Source organism: Desmodus rotundus, chromosome 7 (genome assembly GCF_022682495.2).
Source record: "Desmodus rotundus isolate HL8 chromosome 7, HLdesRot8A.1, whole genome shotgun sequence".
Lineage (NCBI taxonomy): Eukaryota > Metazoa > Chordata > Mammalia > Chiroptera > Phyllostomidae > Desmodus > Desmodus rotundus.
This window is the reverse complement of record NC_071393.1, coordinates 78,179,508-78,198,962: the sequence shown is the minus strand read 5'-3', so window position 1 is coordinate 78,198,962 and position 19,455 is coordinate 78,179,508. Positions and strand designations below refer to the sequence as shown.

At 38.6% G+C, this 19,455-nt stretch overlaps 1 protein-coding gene across 2 annotated transcripts in view; it reads right to left on the bottom strand.

The window, feature by feature from the left end:
- The window catches only part of SLC28A2 (solute carrier family 28 member 2), a 71,678-nt gene that overhangs the window by 18,710 nt on the left and 33,513 nt on the right, over positions 1-19,455 (bottom strand). The window contains exon 18 of one of the 2 annotated variants that reach the window (XR_006656593.2): positions 5,457-5,510. Coding sequence is in view for 1 of the 2 variants with exons in the window: in XM_024568161.3 (XP_024423929.2) it covers positions 11,431-11,545 (115 nt within the window). In the remaining variant the exon portion in view is untranslated. Of the gene's footprint in view, positions 1-5,456; positions 5,511-10,934; positions 11,546-19,455 lie in introns of those variants that run through there. The other variant, XM_024568161.3, reaches the window with a different exon arrangement.

Below are 19,455 nucleotides of genomic sequence, written 5' to 3'. Positions count from 1 at the left end.
AGCTATAAAGAGGTTTCCTCCCTCACTCCTCCTTGGGTACTGTATTTGGGATGTGCTGGGAGGAGACTCATGTGAGTGGTGAGTTTGGGAGAAAGACAGGGTATATAGGGCTTAGCCTCTAACTTCCTCATTTTTGGAACCAAGGGTAATTTCAGGATGCAAATATTTTAGTGTATATAGTAAAGAGACTGTCTGTAGGGCGAGGCCTGAAGTTGTTCTGGGCTCTTTGTTCTGGGTGGGAAAGTGCTGCCCTTTCTTCAACCTAAGCTTTCATCATTAAAAAGAAGGAGAAGGAGGGAAGGAAGGAAGGAGTTGATATTCTTTTTAAATTAATTTTTAAATATTTCTTTGAAATTGATAACTTACTAATTTTATTTATTAAAAATAAATTTAAATTTATCTTCAAACCTTCGGAAAAGTTGCAATACAGTGCAAAGAACAACTATATTCCCCTTACCCTCTTAATTAGATTCCTAATTAAGATTTTATCACATTTTAAGAATATCTGTCTAACCAACCTTTTTGTCTTTCAGTTGATCCTTAATTTGGGCAGGGAAGAAGGGTGGGTTTTTTTATGGGCATCCCCCTCCACTGCTTGTAGAACTTTGACGATGGAATTTAATTCCCCAGGAAGGAAAGATTTATTTATTTTATATTTAGCTATTCTTAAGGGAGACCTATTGCATTTTCATAAGCTGAAATTCAGTCTAAAATTCTTCATTCTGCTGCTAGCTGCCGTTCACTCTCTCACCTCGAAAAGCACTGTCTATCCTCATCAAACTATAATACTAACCAAATTATGTCCTGATGACTGGGGTGTCCCTTGAGGAAATATTTTGAAGTAAGCAAATTATTGGAATTACTTTTGTGTGGTATTATATTCCCCTGAGGGATTTTTGTTTGAACCCAGATTATGTCAGAGTTTGGTGGACTACCCTCCGAGGAAAGTACGAAGGAAGTGGGAATTTAAAAATCAGCCCATAGTCCTGCCTCTTTAGACAGAAATTTTTTTAAGTGTTTATTTCAATGGAAGTGACATTCCTGACAGACAGGTTTGGGTTGCTCAAAATGCCAAACTGGAGTTGGAAAACCAGGGATGGCAGGGGAGAGCACTAGGAGGTGGGTATGGGCAAACAGCAGCCAGTCTGGACTAATCTGGAGGTGAGGCTGGGTGCAGCTGGAGGTGATGAGTCCTGAGATCACCAGCTAGGACTGTGAGGAGGAAACCTAAGCTGCAGCCAGGAACTTTGTGCATGGCTGAGATGCTCTGGCAAAGGACCCCTGGGCCTCTATCCTCACAGCATTCACCTCTCTGCTTAATGCTTGTCATACTAGCAAACTTCAGTCTTTGCAGGCTAGCAGTGGGGTACAGTGTCAGAGGTCCACAAAGGCCAGAAGGTACTTCCGGTGGTGGGCCTCTCGGCTGGCCCCTCAACTCAGTTCACCCCTTTCTGCAAGAACAGCACTGTCCTTGCCCCTCTCCAAGTTAGGGAGGGGTGGTAGAGTCAGCCAGGGAGTTTTGCTACTTGCTTTCTAGGTAAGTTGTCCCCCCTCAACTCAGTCCTCACTGGCTCTTTTCAATTCAAGCCCATCACTGTGGCTAGAAGAAACTTCTCCAGGTTTTCAGAATAGATGATTCCCACCTCAGTTTTCAGTAATGAAAAATTATTTCCTCTATATCCATATTCTATTGGTTATTTCAATAAGCTTTTGGGAGGGAGTCAGTAGGTTTCCATACTCTTCCACCATCTTGCTCCAAAGAGATATATAGAAGCGGTGGGCAGAAGAGATTTAGAAGGAGACAGAGAAGTAGGAAGAGTATTGAGTTTAGGACCACAGAGAGAAGTTTGGACCAAATGGGTTTGAAAAATACAGGGTGCACAGTTAAATTTGAATTTCAGATAAACAATAATTTATTAGTATGAATACCTATTACATGTGACATACAAAAAATTGTTTATCTAAAATTCAAAATTAACTGGGCAGCCTGTAATTTTATTTCCCAATTCTGGCAACCTTAGGACCGGACTTTGGAAGGCTTTATTACATACTAAGGAATTTAAACTTTATTCCATAGCTAATGATGCATTGGCACAAAGGAGTGACATTGATAAAGTGGTATTTGAGACCAGCCAGAAGACGATGACAATTGTCCACATATGAAACTATGAAATATAAGACTAGGACAGTGGATGATGAAAAGAAAAAGGGCAGGATCTAGCAGCTGGTTAAATACGGGCAGATGAAGAATGATGAGAAGTCTAGCATGACAGGCTTGTGGCCCTGATGGCTGGCTGAAAGATGACAAGACCACTGATGGAAAGAGACGTGCACAGAGGAAGCATTGCTTTGGAACAAAAGAAAAATTGACTTTGAGGTGATGCCTGTATGTCTGAGTGAACTTCACAACGGGAAAAACAACTGTCACCCTTTCTTCAGCACCTTCTCCCAGGTTCTGCGGAAATGGGATGTTACTCCTCATCCTCACAGCTAGGTGACACAGTCAGGACGTAAAGTCCCGGGCCACCTGACTTAAGTGGGTTTATTTCCACTACTTCGCACTGCCTTTGATTAGAAAATTGAAACAGAACTCCAGAAAAGTTGTGGCTCAAGCTGTGGCTGCTGAGAATTGATAAGAAGGAACTGAAATGGAGGAAAAGTTTGCTAAGAGGACATGGAGGAGGAGGATCAGAGAGGAGGATCACAGGGATTCCTCTGGCAGGGAGAACAGCATGGAAAGGAAGCTTGAGTGAGCCTAGCATTTTGAAAACAACAGCATAATGTGATGTTTCTAGAAAATAGGGAGTGGTGAAAAGAAATACTGGACATGTATTCAGACATCATGTCAAGAAGCCTTGTATGCCATGTCCAGAAGATCGAAATTGTGCTATAGGCAGGAGAGTCGTGGAGAGTTTTAAGCAAGGAATCAACACAGCCAGATTTGTGTTTCAAAAACATCATGCTGGTGGTAGTGGTGCAAGAGAAGGACTGAAGGCCAGTTAGGAAGCAGCTGTGATGATCCAAGACAGAAAGAGAGGAGGAAACAGATGTGTGAGAGATTTGACAGGATATAAACAGTGAAGAGATGTGGGGTGACAAAGAAGACTTTTCCAGGGTGACTGGGAATGGTGATATTTACAAAACAGGGAATGCAGGAGGAGGAGCATGTTTAGGAAGGAAGTGTGAAGTTGCTCATCTTTTATCAATACCTGCAGCATAACTTAGAGCTGGCAGAGTAGACAAGTTCTAAATGCATGTTGATTTGAGTTTGATTTTGGACATAATTAGATGGAAATGCTTAGTAAACTGTTAGAAATGTAGGTCTAGTGGCTTAGAAGAACAATTTAAGCCTGCAAATTAGCTTTGTTAATTAAGATATAAGCAGGAGAGTGAGAAAAAGCCATGGACAAAATCCTTGAAAATATTCAGCATATAAAGAGCAAGTGGGGAAACAAAAGCTACTGAAGCCAGCAGAGAACAGGCAGCCAGAGAGGGAGGAGAAAGTTTGGTGTAATGGAAACAAAGACGAATTTCAAGAAAGAAGGAGCTTGCACACCCATGTTCATTGGCAGCATTATTCACGATAGCCAGATGGAAGCACATGATATGTCTGGGGGTGGATGGGTGAATTAAGAAAATGTGGTAAACATATACAATGGAATATTATTTTAATAGCCTTAAAAAAGAAGAAAATCTGTTTTATGCTTTATCATGGATGTACCTCAAGGACATTATGCTAAGTGAAGTAAGCCAGTCACAGAAGGGCAAATACTGTATGATTCTACTTCTATGAGGTGTTTAAAATAGTCAAACTCATTGAAACAGAAAGAAGAATTGTGATTGCCAGGAGTTGGGGGGAGAAAGGAAGAAGAGTTGCTATTCAGTGGTAGTGGAGTTTTAGTTTTGCAAAATGAAAATGTTCTAGAGAACTTGTTAACAATGAACATGAAATTAACACTACTATACTATATACTTAATAGGAAGAGGTTGTTTAAAGGATCTTTCTGCCAGATGAAATAAGGACTGGTAAATATGTGCACATAGTATCTAATAATTAGGCTTTTATCGATCATTTTAGTGAAAGCATTTTATTAAATTATTAAAACCACTTTATTAGTGTTTGTGATGACAATTAAAATGTACTTGGTTAACGGGTAAATGGAAGGTGAGAAAGTAGAGACAGCAAGTGAGCCCTACTTCTGCAAGGAGCTTGCCACAAAGGATATGACTCTTTTCTGGGTAGCACAATATTAAGACAAGATTGATTTAGGGTCCATCTTCTTGCCTCCACTATCTCAGAGGTCACAGTCCTTCACTGACTATTATGTAATGTCTGAGAACAGTCGTTTCATATATTTTGTCCAGTTATCTAATTATTTACTATGGGAGGACATTTCTCATATCAGTTAAAATGGTCAGAATGGAGTCTCTTTTATGCATTTAACTTTTGAAAATAAAAAGTAAATAAAATGGAGAGGGAAGTCAGCAAAAAATCAATCACCTTCCAGATCCTCCCCTTTTTTAATATCTCTCTGAGGATTTCCAAAAGGTCAATTTTTATCATCTCTAATAATGTGACATTCCCATTCTGCATCCTCATGAACAGGGCCCTGATGGCACCTGTCTGGACTGGCTAATAATTTGTCATCCTCCAAGCCAGCATTTTAAGAATATTTTTCAACAGTATGTGATGAATGTAGAAGAAGCATGTTTCCTGTTATAAAATTGAATGCTTTTCTTTATGTTTATAAGCCATATGTCAGCTGACTCCTCAGCCTTTCTTTTGAACTCTCCCAAGAGAGACTCCATTCATAAAAGAGCATTAGTAAATGCGGTAGAATTATCACCTTCCTGAATACACCCTCTATTCATTCTTTCAGGGGCATATGAATGGAAAGTTCTCAGTCTTCTTTTGTCTAAAAATACCTTTAGCTCTCTTTCAGCTTAGCAAAGGATAGAATTCTAGATTGACCATTATTTTCCTCAGTACTTTGAAGAACTTATTCCATTATATTTTAGTCTCTAATTATGCTGATAAGTTTGTCGTCAGGCTACTTGTTGTGTCTTCACAGTTAATTTGTCATTCCACTGAATGTTGCTCTCTTCCACTGAAAATTTGTTCTTGTGCTTGGAGATCAGAAGTTTCACTACAGTGTGTCTAGCAGTATATTTATTTTGCATTGTCCTGCTCAGGACCTAAGAATGCATGCCTTTCATCATATTGACATTAATCCAAAATTACGAGATCTTTTATCCACTACATTAATGGTCTTGTATATTATTTTCTTTTGCTGCCATAATCAATACCACAAACTTAGTAGCTTGAGACAACACAACTGATTATCTTACAAATTTGTATGTCAGAAGTGCAACACAAGTCTAATTGGGCTAACATCCAGGTGTCAGCAGGGCTGCGTTCCTTTCTTATCTCTCTAGGAGAGAATCCCTTTTCTTACCTTTTCCAGCTTCTAGGCCACTCAGATTCCTTGCTTCATGCCCTCTTCCTCCATCTACAAAACCAGCAAAGTAGAATCTCTTTGAGTCATCTTCTGTTGTTTTATCTTCGTTTATGAACACAGCCAGGAAAGGTCCACTTTTAAGGACTCATTTGATTACACTGGGCCCACTGGGATAATCCAGGATGATCTCCCCCTCCCAAGGTTCTTACCTTTAACCACATCTGCAAAGTCCCTTCTGCCATGTAAGGTAACATTCACAAATCCCAGGGATTAGAACATAGACATCTTTGTAGGACCATTATTTGGTTTATCATACCTTGGGACCTCAGCATCTAATACCAAACTCTCATCTAATTTTTGGTGAGCATTCCCAAGTGTCTTGAGTTCTCTGGTTCCAGCTACCTTGATGAGAGGTTGGGCTATCACTTCTACTACCAGTGCCCTCTGCGAGATTGTCATTCCTCTAGACACAGTAGTCACTTAGAGTTATGATGGTGGTCATCTGGAGCCTTTGGGGTCCCAAGGCCACCCAGAGGCAGAGGAGAAAGGGAGAGAAAAACTGTCCTGTTTTCCAGCTCTGTGGCTACATTTTTTTCCATGAGTATTGGAATATAGTGAATAATCCCAGGGTCTCAAAGTTTTTTTGTGTGCATAAATATAGAGCTTTTTACCTTTCTAAAACTAAACCTTCTTTTCAAAGAAACTCATAATAAGACCATTGGTTCTAGCTGATGGATAAGTCCCATTCTATCTCCCATTTTTGTTATCTTTTTTTCTCTTACTCTCCATCACTGGTGTACCTGCCCCAAACTCCTACCAACACAATGAAAGCCCTTGTGTGGATCACTTCATTAGTCAAAACGATGATAGTCCTCATGCATAGCAATACAGGCATGTGGCTTACCAAAGTGGCCCTGTTCCCACTGGTTCTCTAAAATCCCAATTTGTGAATACATTTGCAGGTCAGTAAAGACACCCTCCTATGGAATTATTGAATCAATGAAATATTACAGGTTTAAACAGTTTAGTTGGGAGATTCACTCCTGGGTTATTTTCCTACAACCTACAACTTCAAGAGAATGTAACATCAGAGATTATTTTTATCTTACCTAGAACCAAAGTCTCTTCAGACTTGACTCTCTCTGCTTGACTTTTCTCAAGCTCCTCCTTACATTATTCTGACCCCCACATATTCTCAGGTCCTACAGTTCTTTTGTAGGCTAATTCCTTTTGGAGCAGAACCTATACTTCCCTGCTCAGGCTATGCAGAGCTCTGTCGTTGGTTATCAGGCTGTAGGCAAAATAGGATGATGGAGGTATGTCTTTTGGAAAACAAGAATTATCTTTCAATGAATCTATTTTAGGTGAGTTCATATATGGTCTCCAGGCAAAGGAAAACTGTTTTCCTCTGTCAAGAGGAAATGAACAGCTTCTTCTGGCCAAGAAGATTTAGGGACAATTGTGAGCTTAAGGTTCTCAGGCTCATGCACCCAAATTATTTCTTGCCCAGGTCTTAAGATCTCACATTTTTTCCTATCCAGAAAAGACTTTGACATGGAAGACCTGCTGAAGCTATGCATTCAATCTCTTTTGCAACTCTGCCACTCTGGATCCAGAACCCAGTTTTCAACAGTGTCTAATTTACTGCTACAAGAGATGGGAGTCTTCTTTATGGCTGCCATAGAAATCCAATGGCTTTCACAGTGTTCCTAAATTGGCAATTGGCTGCTTCAAACTATTGTTTTCTTCTTGCAAGGCTTACGGACGCGGTCAAAAGCAACCGTTCTATTCCCCAATTTTTATTATTACCATTTCTCCCATACCAAATCAAGTACAGTATCTACTTGGTATCCCAGCGCCTTATCTTCCACCTGCACCTCATCCCAATTAACCAGAGATGAAAGCTTTACTAATTGCGATGCATGCCACTGCAGAGCAGTGATTATGTATTACCCTACTTACCATGAGGAACACCTTCCCTTCGCCTTCAGATAGGTGAGCTATCCAACTCCAAAACCCTATTTTGAGGGTCTACTCTTTTTTTATTATTGATTTTTTTCAGAGAGAGAGAAACATTGATTCGTTGTTCCACTTATTTGTGCATTCATTGGTTGATACTTATATGTGCCCTGACTGGGGATTGAACCCACAACCTTGGCATATCGGGATGACACTCTAACCAACTCAGATACCTGACCAGAGCGAGGGGCTACTCTTGAAGACCACCCTTGGTACCAGTATTTTTTAACTGAGGGTCCTAAGAAAACAAAGCTTGAAGTGAAAGATTATGTATAACGCTTGATTGATGGGTGGAATTCCAGGAAGAAAGTGTGAGGGAAAAGGAAGTGAGGCAGGAAAAAAGTGAAAACAAACATGAGAGATGTGCTGCAATAGCTTCATTGCAAACAAAGATGGTTGCTTGATCTTCCAGGGCATCTCCAGAGAGTACTTAAGAAGCTACTGCCTCTCATAACCGACTATCACACAGGAGAAGTGAACAATCCCCGCTTCTTTCTGTCTCTGTCTCTCATCGCCTAAGGTGTGCTCTCACCCCAGACATTAATTCCCCTCCACTTGTAGATTATATTACCTAGCCCCTCCAGGTAGCTTCTTGGGAAGTCAGAGCCTCTGTATTCCATTCTGGCTATTTTTCAGGTGCTTCAATCCTTCCTCCAAGTCAGTATTACATGTGGGGACCCCTCTGTTTGGGGGGGCCAGATGGCAGCAGAGGCTGTGGCTTTGTGACTATAGTATACCTCACAGTGCCTGGCATTAGGAAGTACTCGCAAATGTTAGCTGTTATTAGTCATAGTAATCACGTGAAATTTTGTGTGATTATTATGTGACGTGGCTGTTTAGAGCATTTTCTCCACCCCTTCTAAGGCTTTGTTAAGCACTGCTAGACTCAGTCAGCATTCTGATACTGAGCCAGACACATCTCAGTGATTCAACAGTGCCATGGGCTGTGGTCCATCCACAGCACCAGAGGCCTGGCCAGGCAGCCAAATGGTTTTGCAACAAATTCACAAAAGTTGTGGCCACCAGTGGGTGGCATACAGCTATGCAATGAAGCTGAGTATTTTGCCTTTATAAAAATATGACTAGTGATAATGCCTTCCATTGCCTAGCTACCTTAAAATATTCTTTTAAACATTTAAGTTGTCTATAAAGTCTTCTAAAGAAGTAAATTAATATTGGTTTTTATTTTATAAATTGTAGCTATGTACTTGAGGGATAATTTTCCTATTCACAGAGCCATAGATTTGCTTCTGGGACCATAAATACATGAGCTCTCAACTGTCAAATATCTGAACGATAATATTTGCTTTGGGAAATATGCTGCATCATCCTCTGAGTTAGGTTAACCATAAATAAATATCCTTCATTTAATGAATAATTCAAATCTTAGTCTTGTCACCGTGGAAAAGAGGGCTCCCTGCTCCATTTTTTCTTTGTGAGGCCCTCAACGCTATGAACAGTGTTTACTTCCCTCGAGGGAACAACAGCTCTTGACAAGTGGAAATATGACTTCAACCAAGAAACTGCTGTTCTATCTGACAAAACAACTTCAATATTGTTTTGATTCCTGCTTAAAATATATGGAAAGAATTTTTATTGTCAAGGTAAATCTGTGTACTGACAAATGTAATAAACAGGAGCCTTGAGACAGAAGAAAGTGAATTTGGGGCTTTTAAAATATGCCTTTTGCTTTTCTGGGAGCAAGAGTGAAGTTTTTAAAAGTAAAACTGGTAGAAGTTATTCAGTCTAATGAAAAATGTAAGCTGTAACATGGGTGGTTTCTAATAAATTTCCTAAATCATGATGTTCTTTTTAACGATAAATGTTTATCATAAGAATCTAATCTTTGCATTAGAACCATTAGATGACCTAGTTGCCCCTGTTCCCAGATTGACAGTACCATTACCTGAATACAGACTTGGCTTTTCAGTTCTGGTCTTTGGACGTGTACTTTAAACATGTCATGGGGTACCTGTCTACATGCCTCATGCCACCCCAGCAACTACCAGCCAGACCTATTCCAGCTCCTGGCTCCACCCTTCTGAGACTACGTTTGGTCCCAGGAGAGGAGTGGGACATGGATAGGACATGGAGCCAGGTGCCATCGAAGTTACAAAGAAATACATGGTAGAGTTATGCAGAAAGTACTGGGCTTGAAGTTGGGATATATGAAAAAGAAAGATAGCCAGGGAGCTACAGAGAGAGGAGAACATTCCTTAAACATCTCTATGTTCCAAGTGCTTTAGCATTAAGACATTTAATCTCCACAAACCTCTGATGAAGACATTATTACCTTGATTTGTATAACTGTGAGCATAGAGGCTCCAAGAGGTCAGGTACCTTTTTCAAAGGCACTCAGGCATAGATTTCTTAGGGAGAGTCAGTAGTTCTGTGTGGTAATTACATACATGGATGGGTGGCATGAGAAAGTGGAAGAAACAGATTGGAACGCTAGAATTCACCCAGATAATGGAAAGCCTTATTAAATCATGTCCTTTCGCTACAGCAGGTTGGCTTAGATCCTTGTTAGCTCTGTAACCAAAGGCAACTATACTTAACCTCTCTACCTGAATTTCCTTGTGTTTTACATGAAGAGGGAGAGGAGTGATCTCATCATACCTACCACAAAAAGTTCTGTTAGAACCAAAGGAGACAAATTCTCCTGGACATGAGATGTGGGACAGCCAAAAGAGTCAGAAGCTTGTAGCTGAAGGCAAGAGCCAGGTGGGAAGAGCCAGAAGAAAGAGGTGGCTAGAAAGAGACCCAGACACTGGCCATAGAAGTCTAAGGCCTCATTTTAGTATCCAGGGCTTCACCCTCTATGGCAGGGTTTCCTGTAAAGAACCAGATAGTAAATGTTTGCAGCTTTGCATAGTCTCTATCACAGCAACTTCACCATGTCCAAAAGTAGCCATAAATTATAGCTAAATGAATGGGCATGGTGGAGTACCAATGAAACTATTTATGGACATTGGAAAAAACAACAAAAACCCAAAAATTTGTTAGTTCCAATGAATTAATGTAAAGAGGACATTCATGCAACCTTTTGAAACTCTTCCTTAAGGCTATAATATTATTAATATTATAAATAATATTAGATATAAGAAATACATTAAACATTTAAATCAGAGTGTTTCAATCTTTGCACTGTTGACATTTGGGGCCAGAGAATTCTTTGTTGTGGGGGCTGACCTGTGCATGTTTAGCAGTAATCCTGGCCTCTACCCAGCAGATGTCAGTAGCATCCCCCCCACCCCCTGCCCCACTTGTGATGACTAATAATGTCTCTAGACATTGCCCAATGTCCCCTGGGAGGCAAAATTGACCTACATCCCACTGAAAACCACTGTTTTAAAAGATTCCCTGTAAACATGCAGCAAATATGGTCCTAAAGCAGAAAACTAAAACAAAGTAAGGGCCTTTAAGGAATAGACATTCCAAGTATGCATACAGGAAATACTTTTTGTTTATTATGTAATGTTAAGGAGTTTGCATGTGTGACAACCAGAAAAAACTTATTATTAAATATTCATATAACTTCCATTTGTACCTTTAGTACCATAAACCTAGCTCATCCACAGAACCCCCAAAAATACAGCTTTTCACCACAGTACACATTACATACTAAATCACATTTATAGCAGACTGCATCACATAATTTTTAAGATGGTAACTAGAAGCAAGATTTGCAAGATTTTTTTGGTATGGTAATATTTATTATTTCACATATAAACTCAAACAGAGCCCAAAAAGGATTTCTTATTTGGCTTAGCCAAACAGTGGAAAGACAAATGCTGACTTCATTATTGGCATACAGTGAACCAAAATGAAATTTTTACATTTACTGTTAAAGATCATGGTGACTTAGTTGTAGAGTGGAAATTCTTAAACACCTAAATACCTTTACCATCAAAAATCTGTCAAAATCAAGATTTATGAAAATGGGCCGGCCTTAGGCACACACAGCATCAGTGTAGAAGTCACAGCAGTTAGCAAGGGCTATGGCACTGAACTCTTTATTTTCCCATGGACCAGAAAAAGAAGCATTGGTGCCATTCAGGGAAGTACTGTAATGAAAAGCCAGAGAGATACACAGTGGGTCAGTTTTTAAAAAAATGCAACAAGACATATCAATAAGTTCTACCAAGCAATTGAAAAACAAAAATAAAGACCTGTAAAGGGATCCAATCACAATGACCAATTAAATAGAACAGAATTAAGTGCATATTTTCTCATTCGTGCCCAAAATAACACCTTTATACTAGCCTTTCTTTAGTTCCACCCACCCACCCAGTACCAGGCAACCACCATTCTACTCTGTTTCTATGAGTTTGACTTTTAAAAAATTTGTTTGATTCTCCATATAAGTGATGCCATTCGGTATTTATCTTTGTCAGTCTTATTTCACTTTGCTTACTGTTGTGCAAATACCAGGATATTCTTCTTTTATAAGTAAAAATACCATAGTTTTGGACTATAAGACGCACCTAAATTTTAGAGGAGGAAAATAGGAAAAAAAAAACCCTCTCCAATGCCATGCCCCAACCCCCAAGCGAGCCAGGTAAGCTACATTCAGACTGTAAGACGCACCCCCATTTCCCTCCCAAATTTGTGGGGGGAAGTGCATCTCATAGTCTGAAAAATATGGCAATATATATTTATCCTTTTATAAGGATATAAGGATTATATATATATATATATATATATATATATATATATATATATAATCTCCTGTCCAGAAAAAGTCCAGCCATTGTTAATATAACAAGAACAGTTTGTGCAACATCAATGTAACCTGGCAGCCAACAAGACTGGACTGGAATGTGCATGTGTGAACAATGATGACTTCACTGTACTAGTCAGTGAGGGTGGTAGACACCAGCAGGGTGAGCATGTGTACTGTGTGGCCATCACATTCAAAATGACTGAGCAAGTAGAGCAACGAATCTGCATCATATTTTGCGTTAAGCTTAAATGTTCCTCTGCAGAAACTATTCAGATCATTCAGAACACCACAGCTATGGGCAACTGGTGATTGGCAGCTTTGTCACAACAGCACACCTACTCATGCATCACTTCTCATGATAAATTTTTTGGCAAAATATCAAATCACCCAGGTGACTCAGCCCCACTACAGCCTAGATCTGGAGCCCTGTGCCTTCTGGCTTTCCCCAAAACTCAAATCACCTTTGGAAGGGAAGAGATTTCAGACTGTCAATAAGGTTCAGGAAAATACCATGGGGCAGCTGATGGCAATTGGGAGAACTGTGTAAAGTCCCAAGTTGCCTACTTTGAAGGGGACTGAGGTGTCATTGCCCTGTGTACAATGTTTCTTGTATCTTGTATCTTCTTTAATAAATGACTATTTTTCATATTACATGGCTGGATACCTTCTGGACAGACCTTGTATATATACCTCATTTTCTTTATCCATTCATCTGTCAGTGAACACACATGTTGTTTTCATACCATGGCCACTTGAATAATGCTGCAATGAATGTGGAAGTACAGATAGTGATATCATTTCCTTTGGGTGTATACCCAGAAGTGGGGTTGCTGGGTCATCTGGTAGTTCTATTTTTAATTTCTTCAGGAACCTCCATACTGTTTTCCATAGTGTCTGTACCTTTTCACATTCCCACCAACTGTGGATAAGGTTTCATTTTCTCCACATCCTTACCAGTATTCATCACTTGTCTTTTTTATAATAGCCATCCTAACAGGTGTAAGGTAATATATCATTGTGATTTTGATTTGCATTTGCATGTTAACTAGTGATGTTAAGCACATTTTCATGTACTTGTTAACTATTTGAATTTCTTTGGAAAAATGTCTATTCAGCTCCTCTGCCCATTTTTTTCATTTTTAAAACCTCTCATCTCTTTTTTTATATATATTTATTGATTATGCTATTACAGTTGTCCCATTTCTGCCCCTTCACACAACTCCATCCTGCCCACCCCCTCCCTCCCACATTCCCCCCCTATAGTTCATGTCCATGGGTCATACTTATAAATTCTTTGGCTTCTACATTTCCTACACTATTCTTACCCTCCCCCTGTCTATTTTCCACCTATCATTTATGCTATTTGTTCTCTGTACCTTTCCCCCCTCTCTCCCCCTCCCAATCCCCTATAGACAACCCTCCATGTGATCTCCATTTCTGTGGTTCTGTTTCTGTTCTAGTTGTTTGCTTAGTTTTCTTTTGTTTTGGTTTTAGGCGTGGTTGTTAATAACTGTGAGTTTGCTGTCATTTTTACTGTTCCTATTTTTTATCTTCGTTTTCTTAGGTAAGTCCCTTTAACATTTCATATAATAAGGGCTTGGTGATGATGAACTCCTTTAACTTGACCTTATCTGAGAAGCACTTTATCTGCCCTTTCATTCTAAATGATAGCTTTTCTGGATAGAGTAATCTTGGATGTAGGCCCTTGCCTTTCATGACTTGGAATACTTCTTGCAAGCCCTTTCTTGCCTGTAAGGTAGGTCTCTTTGGAGAAATCAGCTGACAGTCTTATGGGAAGTCCTTTGTAGGTAACTGTGTCCTTTTCTCTTGCTGCTTCTAAGATTCTCTCCTGTTTAATCTTAGGTAATGTAATTATGATGTGCCTTGGTGTGTTCCTCCTTGGGTCCAGCTTCTTTGGGACTCTCTGAGGTTCCTGGACTTCCTGGAAGTCTATTTCCTTTGCCAGATTGGGGAAGTTCTCCTTCATTATTTGTTCCAATAAGTTTTCAATTTTTTGTTCTTCCTCTTCTCCTTCTGGCACCCCTATAATTTGGATGTTGGAACGTTTCAAGATGTCCTGGAGGTTCCTAATCGTCTCCTCATTTTGTTGAATTCTTGTTTCTTCATTCTTTTCTGGTTGGATGTTTCTTTCTTCCTTCTGGTCCACACCGTTAATTTAGGTCCCAGTTTCCTTCGCATCACTATTGGTTCCCTGTACATTTTCCTTTGTTTCTCTTAGCATAGGCTTCATTTTTTCATCTAGTTTTCGACCAAATGCAACCAATTCTGTGAGTGTCTTAATAACCAGTGTTTTGAACTGTGCATCCGATAGGTTGGCTATCTCTTCCTCGCTTAGTTGTACTTTTTCTGGAGCTTTGAAGTGTTCTGTCATTTGGGTCATTTTTTTTTTTTGTCTTGGCGCGTTATTACTTAAAGGGGCGGAGCCTTAGGTGTTCACCGAGGTGGGGTAACGCTGGTTGCTGCGCTGTGACTGGGGAGGGGTTGAGAGGGAGCAATGGCGCCCGCTCCACTCTCCACAGGATTTCAGTCACTCCCTCGGCTACCCACAATCAAATTGGGCCCCTCTGCTGCTGGCTCCTGAGTGGGTGGGCTTGTGCATGCTCTAGGCCCCTGTGGGTCTCTCCAACAACCTCTCCTGTGAGGCTGGGAGTCTCTCCTGCTGCCACCCCAACCCCCACGGGCACTTTCAATCAGAGGTCTGAGGCTTTATTTCCCCCGCGCTGGAGCCCTGGGCTGCGTGGTCTGCTTCGCTCCCTGCCGTTCTTCCCGGTTTATCTGTGCGAGTGTGGGGACGTGGGGTGCTACCCACCACTCTGCCTGCCCCATTCTCCACCACTCTGAGTCCGGTCCTCTCGGTTTATCTGTGTGCGAATGTGGGGCCACAGGATCTGCTAGTGGTCAGACTGCCTGCCCCGTTCGTCCCACACTCCGTCAGTCTTGGTCCCGCCAAGGCAACTCGAGTCCTCTCCACCCCGGCTGCCAGTCTCCGCCCCTCCTACAGGTCTGGGTGAATGTTTCTTTTTTATGTACTTGGTGTCGGACTTCCTTTCCGTTCGATTTTCTGTCAGTTCTGGTTGTGCGAGGAGGCGCAGTGTGTCTACCCACGCCACCATCTTGGTTCTCCACCCCTCTGCCCATTTTTAAAATAGGATTATTTTTTATTTTTTTATATTTTATTTTTGCTATTTAGCTGTATAAGTTCTTATAAGCTTCTTGCGTAGTTTGGATATTAATCCTTTATTGGATATGTGGTTCACAGATATTTCCTTCCAATCTATAGGTTGATTTTTAAAAATTTGTTAATGGGGTTTTTTTGTTTGTTTTTGGTTTTTTGCTGTGCTGAAGCTGTTTAGTTTGATGAAGTTTCATGTGTTTGTTTTTGCTTTCATTGCCTTTGCTTTTGGTGTCATATTAAAAAAAAAAAATCATTGCCAAGACAAATGTCAGGGAGCTTACTGCCTATGTTTTCTTCTATGAGTTTTAAGGTTTCAAATCTTACATTCAAATCTTTAATCCATTTTCAGTTGATTTCGTGCATGGTGTAAGATAGGGATCCATCTAGTTTTATTCTTTTGCATGTGGATATACAGTTTTCCCAACACCATTTATTGAAGAGACTATCTTTTCCCCATTGTGCCTTGGCTCCTTTATTGAAAACTAATTGACCATTTATCCATAGGTTTACTTATGGGCTGTCTTCTGTTCCATTGATCCATGTGTTTGTTTTTATGCCAATGCCATTCTGTTTTGATTACCATAGATTTGTAATATAGCTTGAAATCAGGAAGTGTGATGACTCCAGCTTTGTTTCTTCTTTCTCAAGATTGCTTTGGCTATTTGGAGTCTTTTGTGATTCCATATGAATTTTAGGATTGCTTTTTCTGTTTCAATGAAAAATGCCATTGGGATTTTGGAATAGATTGCATTGACACTGTAGATTTATTTGGGTAGTATGGGCCTTTTAATAATATGAATTCTTCTAATCCATGAACAATGAGATATCTTTGTGATGTTAAGTACATGGATTCATTGTAGTGATGTTAAGCACATTTTCATGTACTTGTTGACTATTTGGATTTCTTTGGAAAAATGTCTATTCAGTTCCTCTGCCCATTTGGGGAGAGGAACTGAATAGACATTTCATTGTTTATTGGATTCTATTCATTGTTGGACTCAACAATGAATCCATAAGATATCTTTCCATTTATTTGGGTCTTCAATTTCTTTCATCAATGTTTTATACTTTTAAGTATACAGATCTTTCATCTCCTTGGTTAAATTTTCTCCTAAGCATTTTATTTTTTGGTGATATTGTAAAAAGGATTGTTTACTTCATTTCTCTTTCCAGTAGTTCATTGTTAATGTATAGAAACACAACTGAGTTTTGTATATTGATTATGTATCCTGCAACTTACTGAATTTATTTATTAGTTCTAAAGGTTTTTTGGTGGAGTCTTCAGGGTTTTTAAATGTAAGATCATGTCATCTGCAGGGACAATTTTACATTTTTTCTGATTTGGGTGCTTTTTATTTATTTATTTTTTGCATAATTGCTCTATGTTGAATAAAAGTAGTGAGAGTAGGCATCCTTGTCTTATACCTGATTTTACAGGAAAAGCATTCAACCTTCTAACATTGAGTATGATGTTATCTGTGGGCTTGCCATACAGGGTGGGGCAAAAGTAGGTTTACTGTTGTGAGTATGCAAAACACAGAGTTTATTCTTTTATTATTTTTTATTAATTGTATTATTTTCCATACAAATGACTATTAACCTACTTTTGCTCCACCCTCTATATGGCCTTTATTGTGTTTAAGTGCATTCCTTCTATATTCAATTTATTGAGGAGGGTTTTTTTTAACATGAAACAATGTTGAATTTTGTCAAATGCTTTTTTCTGCATCAGTTGAGATGATCACATAATTTTTAACCTTTATTTTGTTAAAATGGTTTATCACATGTATTGATTTGTGTACGTTGAAACATCCTAGCATCCCAGGGATAAATTCCACTTGATCATGATGGATGATCCTTTTAATGTATTGTTGAATTTGATTTGCTAACATTTTGTTGAGGGTTTTTGCATATATATTCATCAGAAATATTAGCCTGTAATTTTCTCTTCTTTTAATGTCACTGTCTGACTTTGGTATCAGGGTAATGCTGGCCTCATAAAATGAATTTGGAAATGTTCAGTCCTCTTAAATTTCTTGGGGTAATTTGAGAAGATTGGTATTAATTCTTCTTTGACTTTTTGGTAGAATTCACCAGTAAAACCATCTGGTCCTGGGCTTTCTTTTTCTTTTTCTTTTCTTTTCTTTCTTTTTTTTTTTTTGAGAAGTTTTGATTGTTAATTCCATCTCCTTAGCAGTAATCAATGTGTTCAGATTTTCTACTTCATGATTCAGTCTTGATAGGTTGTATATTTCTAGGAATTTACCAATTTATTCTCAGTTATCTAATTTTGGGGGTATAATTGTTAATACTATAACTGACTCTTGAACAACATGGAAAAGTGCCAACCTCCTGTCCAGTCAAAAATCCACATATAACTATACTCAGCCCTCTGTGTACGTGGATTCTCATTCATGGAGTTGACCCTTGAACAACTTGGGCTTGAACTGTGTGAATCAATTGAACTTCAGTCAATTGAAAAAAATTCACATGTAAGTGAATACACACAGTTCAAATACATGATCAAGAGTCAAGTGTAGTTTCTTATGACCCTTATTAGTATTTCTGTGTTCCATTATAATATCTTGTCTTTCATTTCTGATTTTATTTATTTGAGTCTTCTTTTTCTAATCTTAGCTAAAGGTTTGTTTTCTCAAAAAAGGAAAAAAAAACCCAAGCTCTTAGTTTCATAAATTTTTTTCTGTTGCATTTTTGGTCTCCATTTATTTATGCTCTGATCATTGCTGTTTCTTTCCTTCTACTAACTTTAGGCTTAGTTTTTTTTCTACTTCTTTGGGTGTTAAATTAGGTTGTTTACTTGAGATCTTTATTTTTTCTTAATTTAGGTGTCGATCACTATAACTTACCTATTAGAACAGCTTTTGCTGAATCTCATGAGTTTTAGTATGTTGTGTTTCCATTTTTCCATTTATCTCAAGTTTTTTTCAAGTTTTTTTCTAATTGTATTGAAATATAACTGACATATAACATTGTAGAAAGTGTGCAACATAATGATTTATGTCTCTATTATGAAGTGATTACCAAAATAAATTAACATCCATCACCTCACATAGTTACAGTGTTTTTCCTTGTCAAAATATTTTTAAATTTCTCTTTTGATTTCTTTGATCCATTGTTTCGGAACATGTTGTTTAATCTCCACATATTGTGAATTCAGCAGTACGTTCTTGTAATTGATTTCTAGTTCATACCATTGTGGTTAGAAAAGATGCTTGATATGAGTTCAGTCTTTCTAAATTTATTAAGACTTGTTTTGTTGCCTAACATGTGATTTATCAGATAATTTTCATGTGTACTTGAGAAGAATGTATACTCTGGTGTTGGGTGGATTGTTCTATAAATGAATAGTAGGTCTATCTGGTATATCATTCAATTTAAACCAATGTTTCCTTATGGATTTTCCATGTATATGATCTATCCATTAGTAAAGGGGAGTATTAAAATCCTCTACTATTATTGTATTGCTATCTGTTTCTTAAAAGGCTGGTCTAGTGGTGACAAATTCCTTCAGCCTTTGATTGTCTGGAAAACACTGCTTCTCCACTTCTGAAAGACAGCTCTGCCTGATCATGTATTTTTGGTTGGCAGTTTTTTCTTTTGAATATATCTTCCCACTCCCTCTGAACTGCAAGGTTTCTGCTGAAAAATCTGCTGATATTCTTATGGGGGTTCCCTTGTACATAACAAATTACTTTTCTCATACTGCTTTTAAGATTATCTCCTTGTTTTTAACTTTTGACAATTTACCATATTCTGCTGTGTATAATGCTCACCCATGTTTTTGGCCCAAACTTTCAGGAAAAGAAATCTTTCATTTTAATTTTTAATTCAATTTTTATTTATTTATATTTACATACTTATTTTTTATATTATAAAGGAATTTTAGCATTTTTTGAACATATTATGGTATAAGAAATTTTATGTAACAAATAATTACAAAACACAAGAATAGATACAGGGCACAATAAATGTTATGTACAAGTGACAAATTTATGATATTTACACATCATAGAAGGCCAAGAATTCTTCATCAC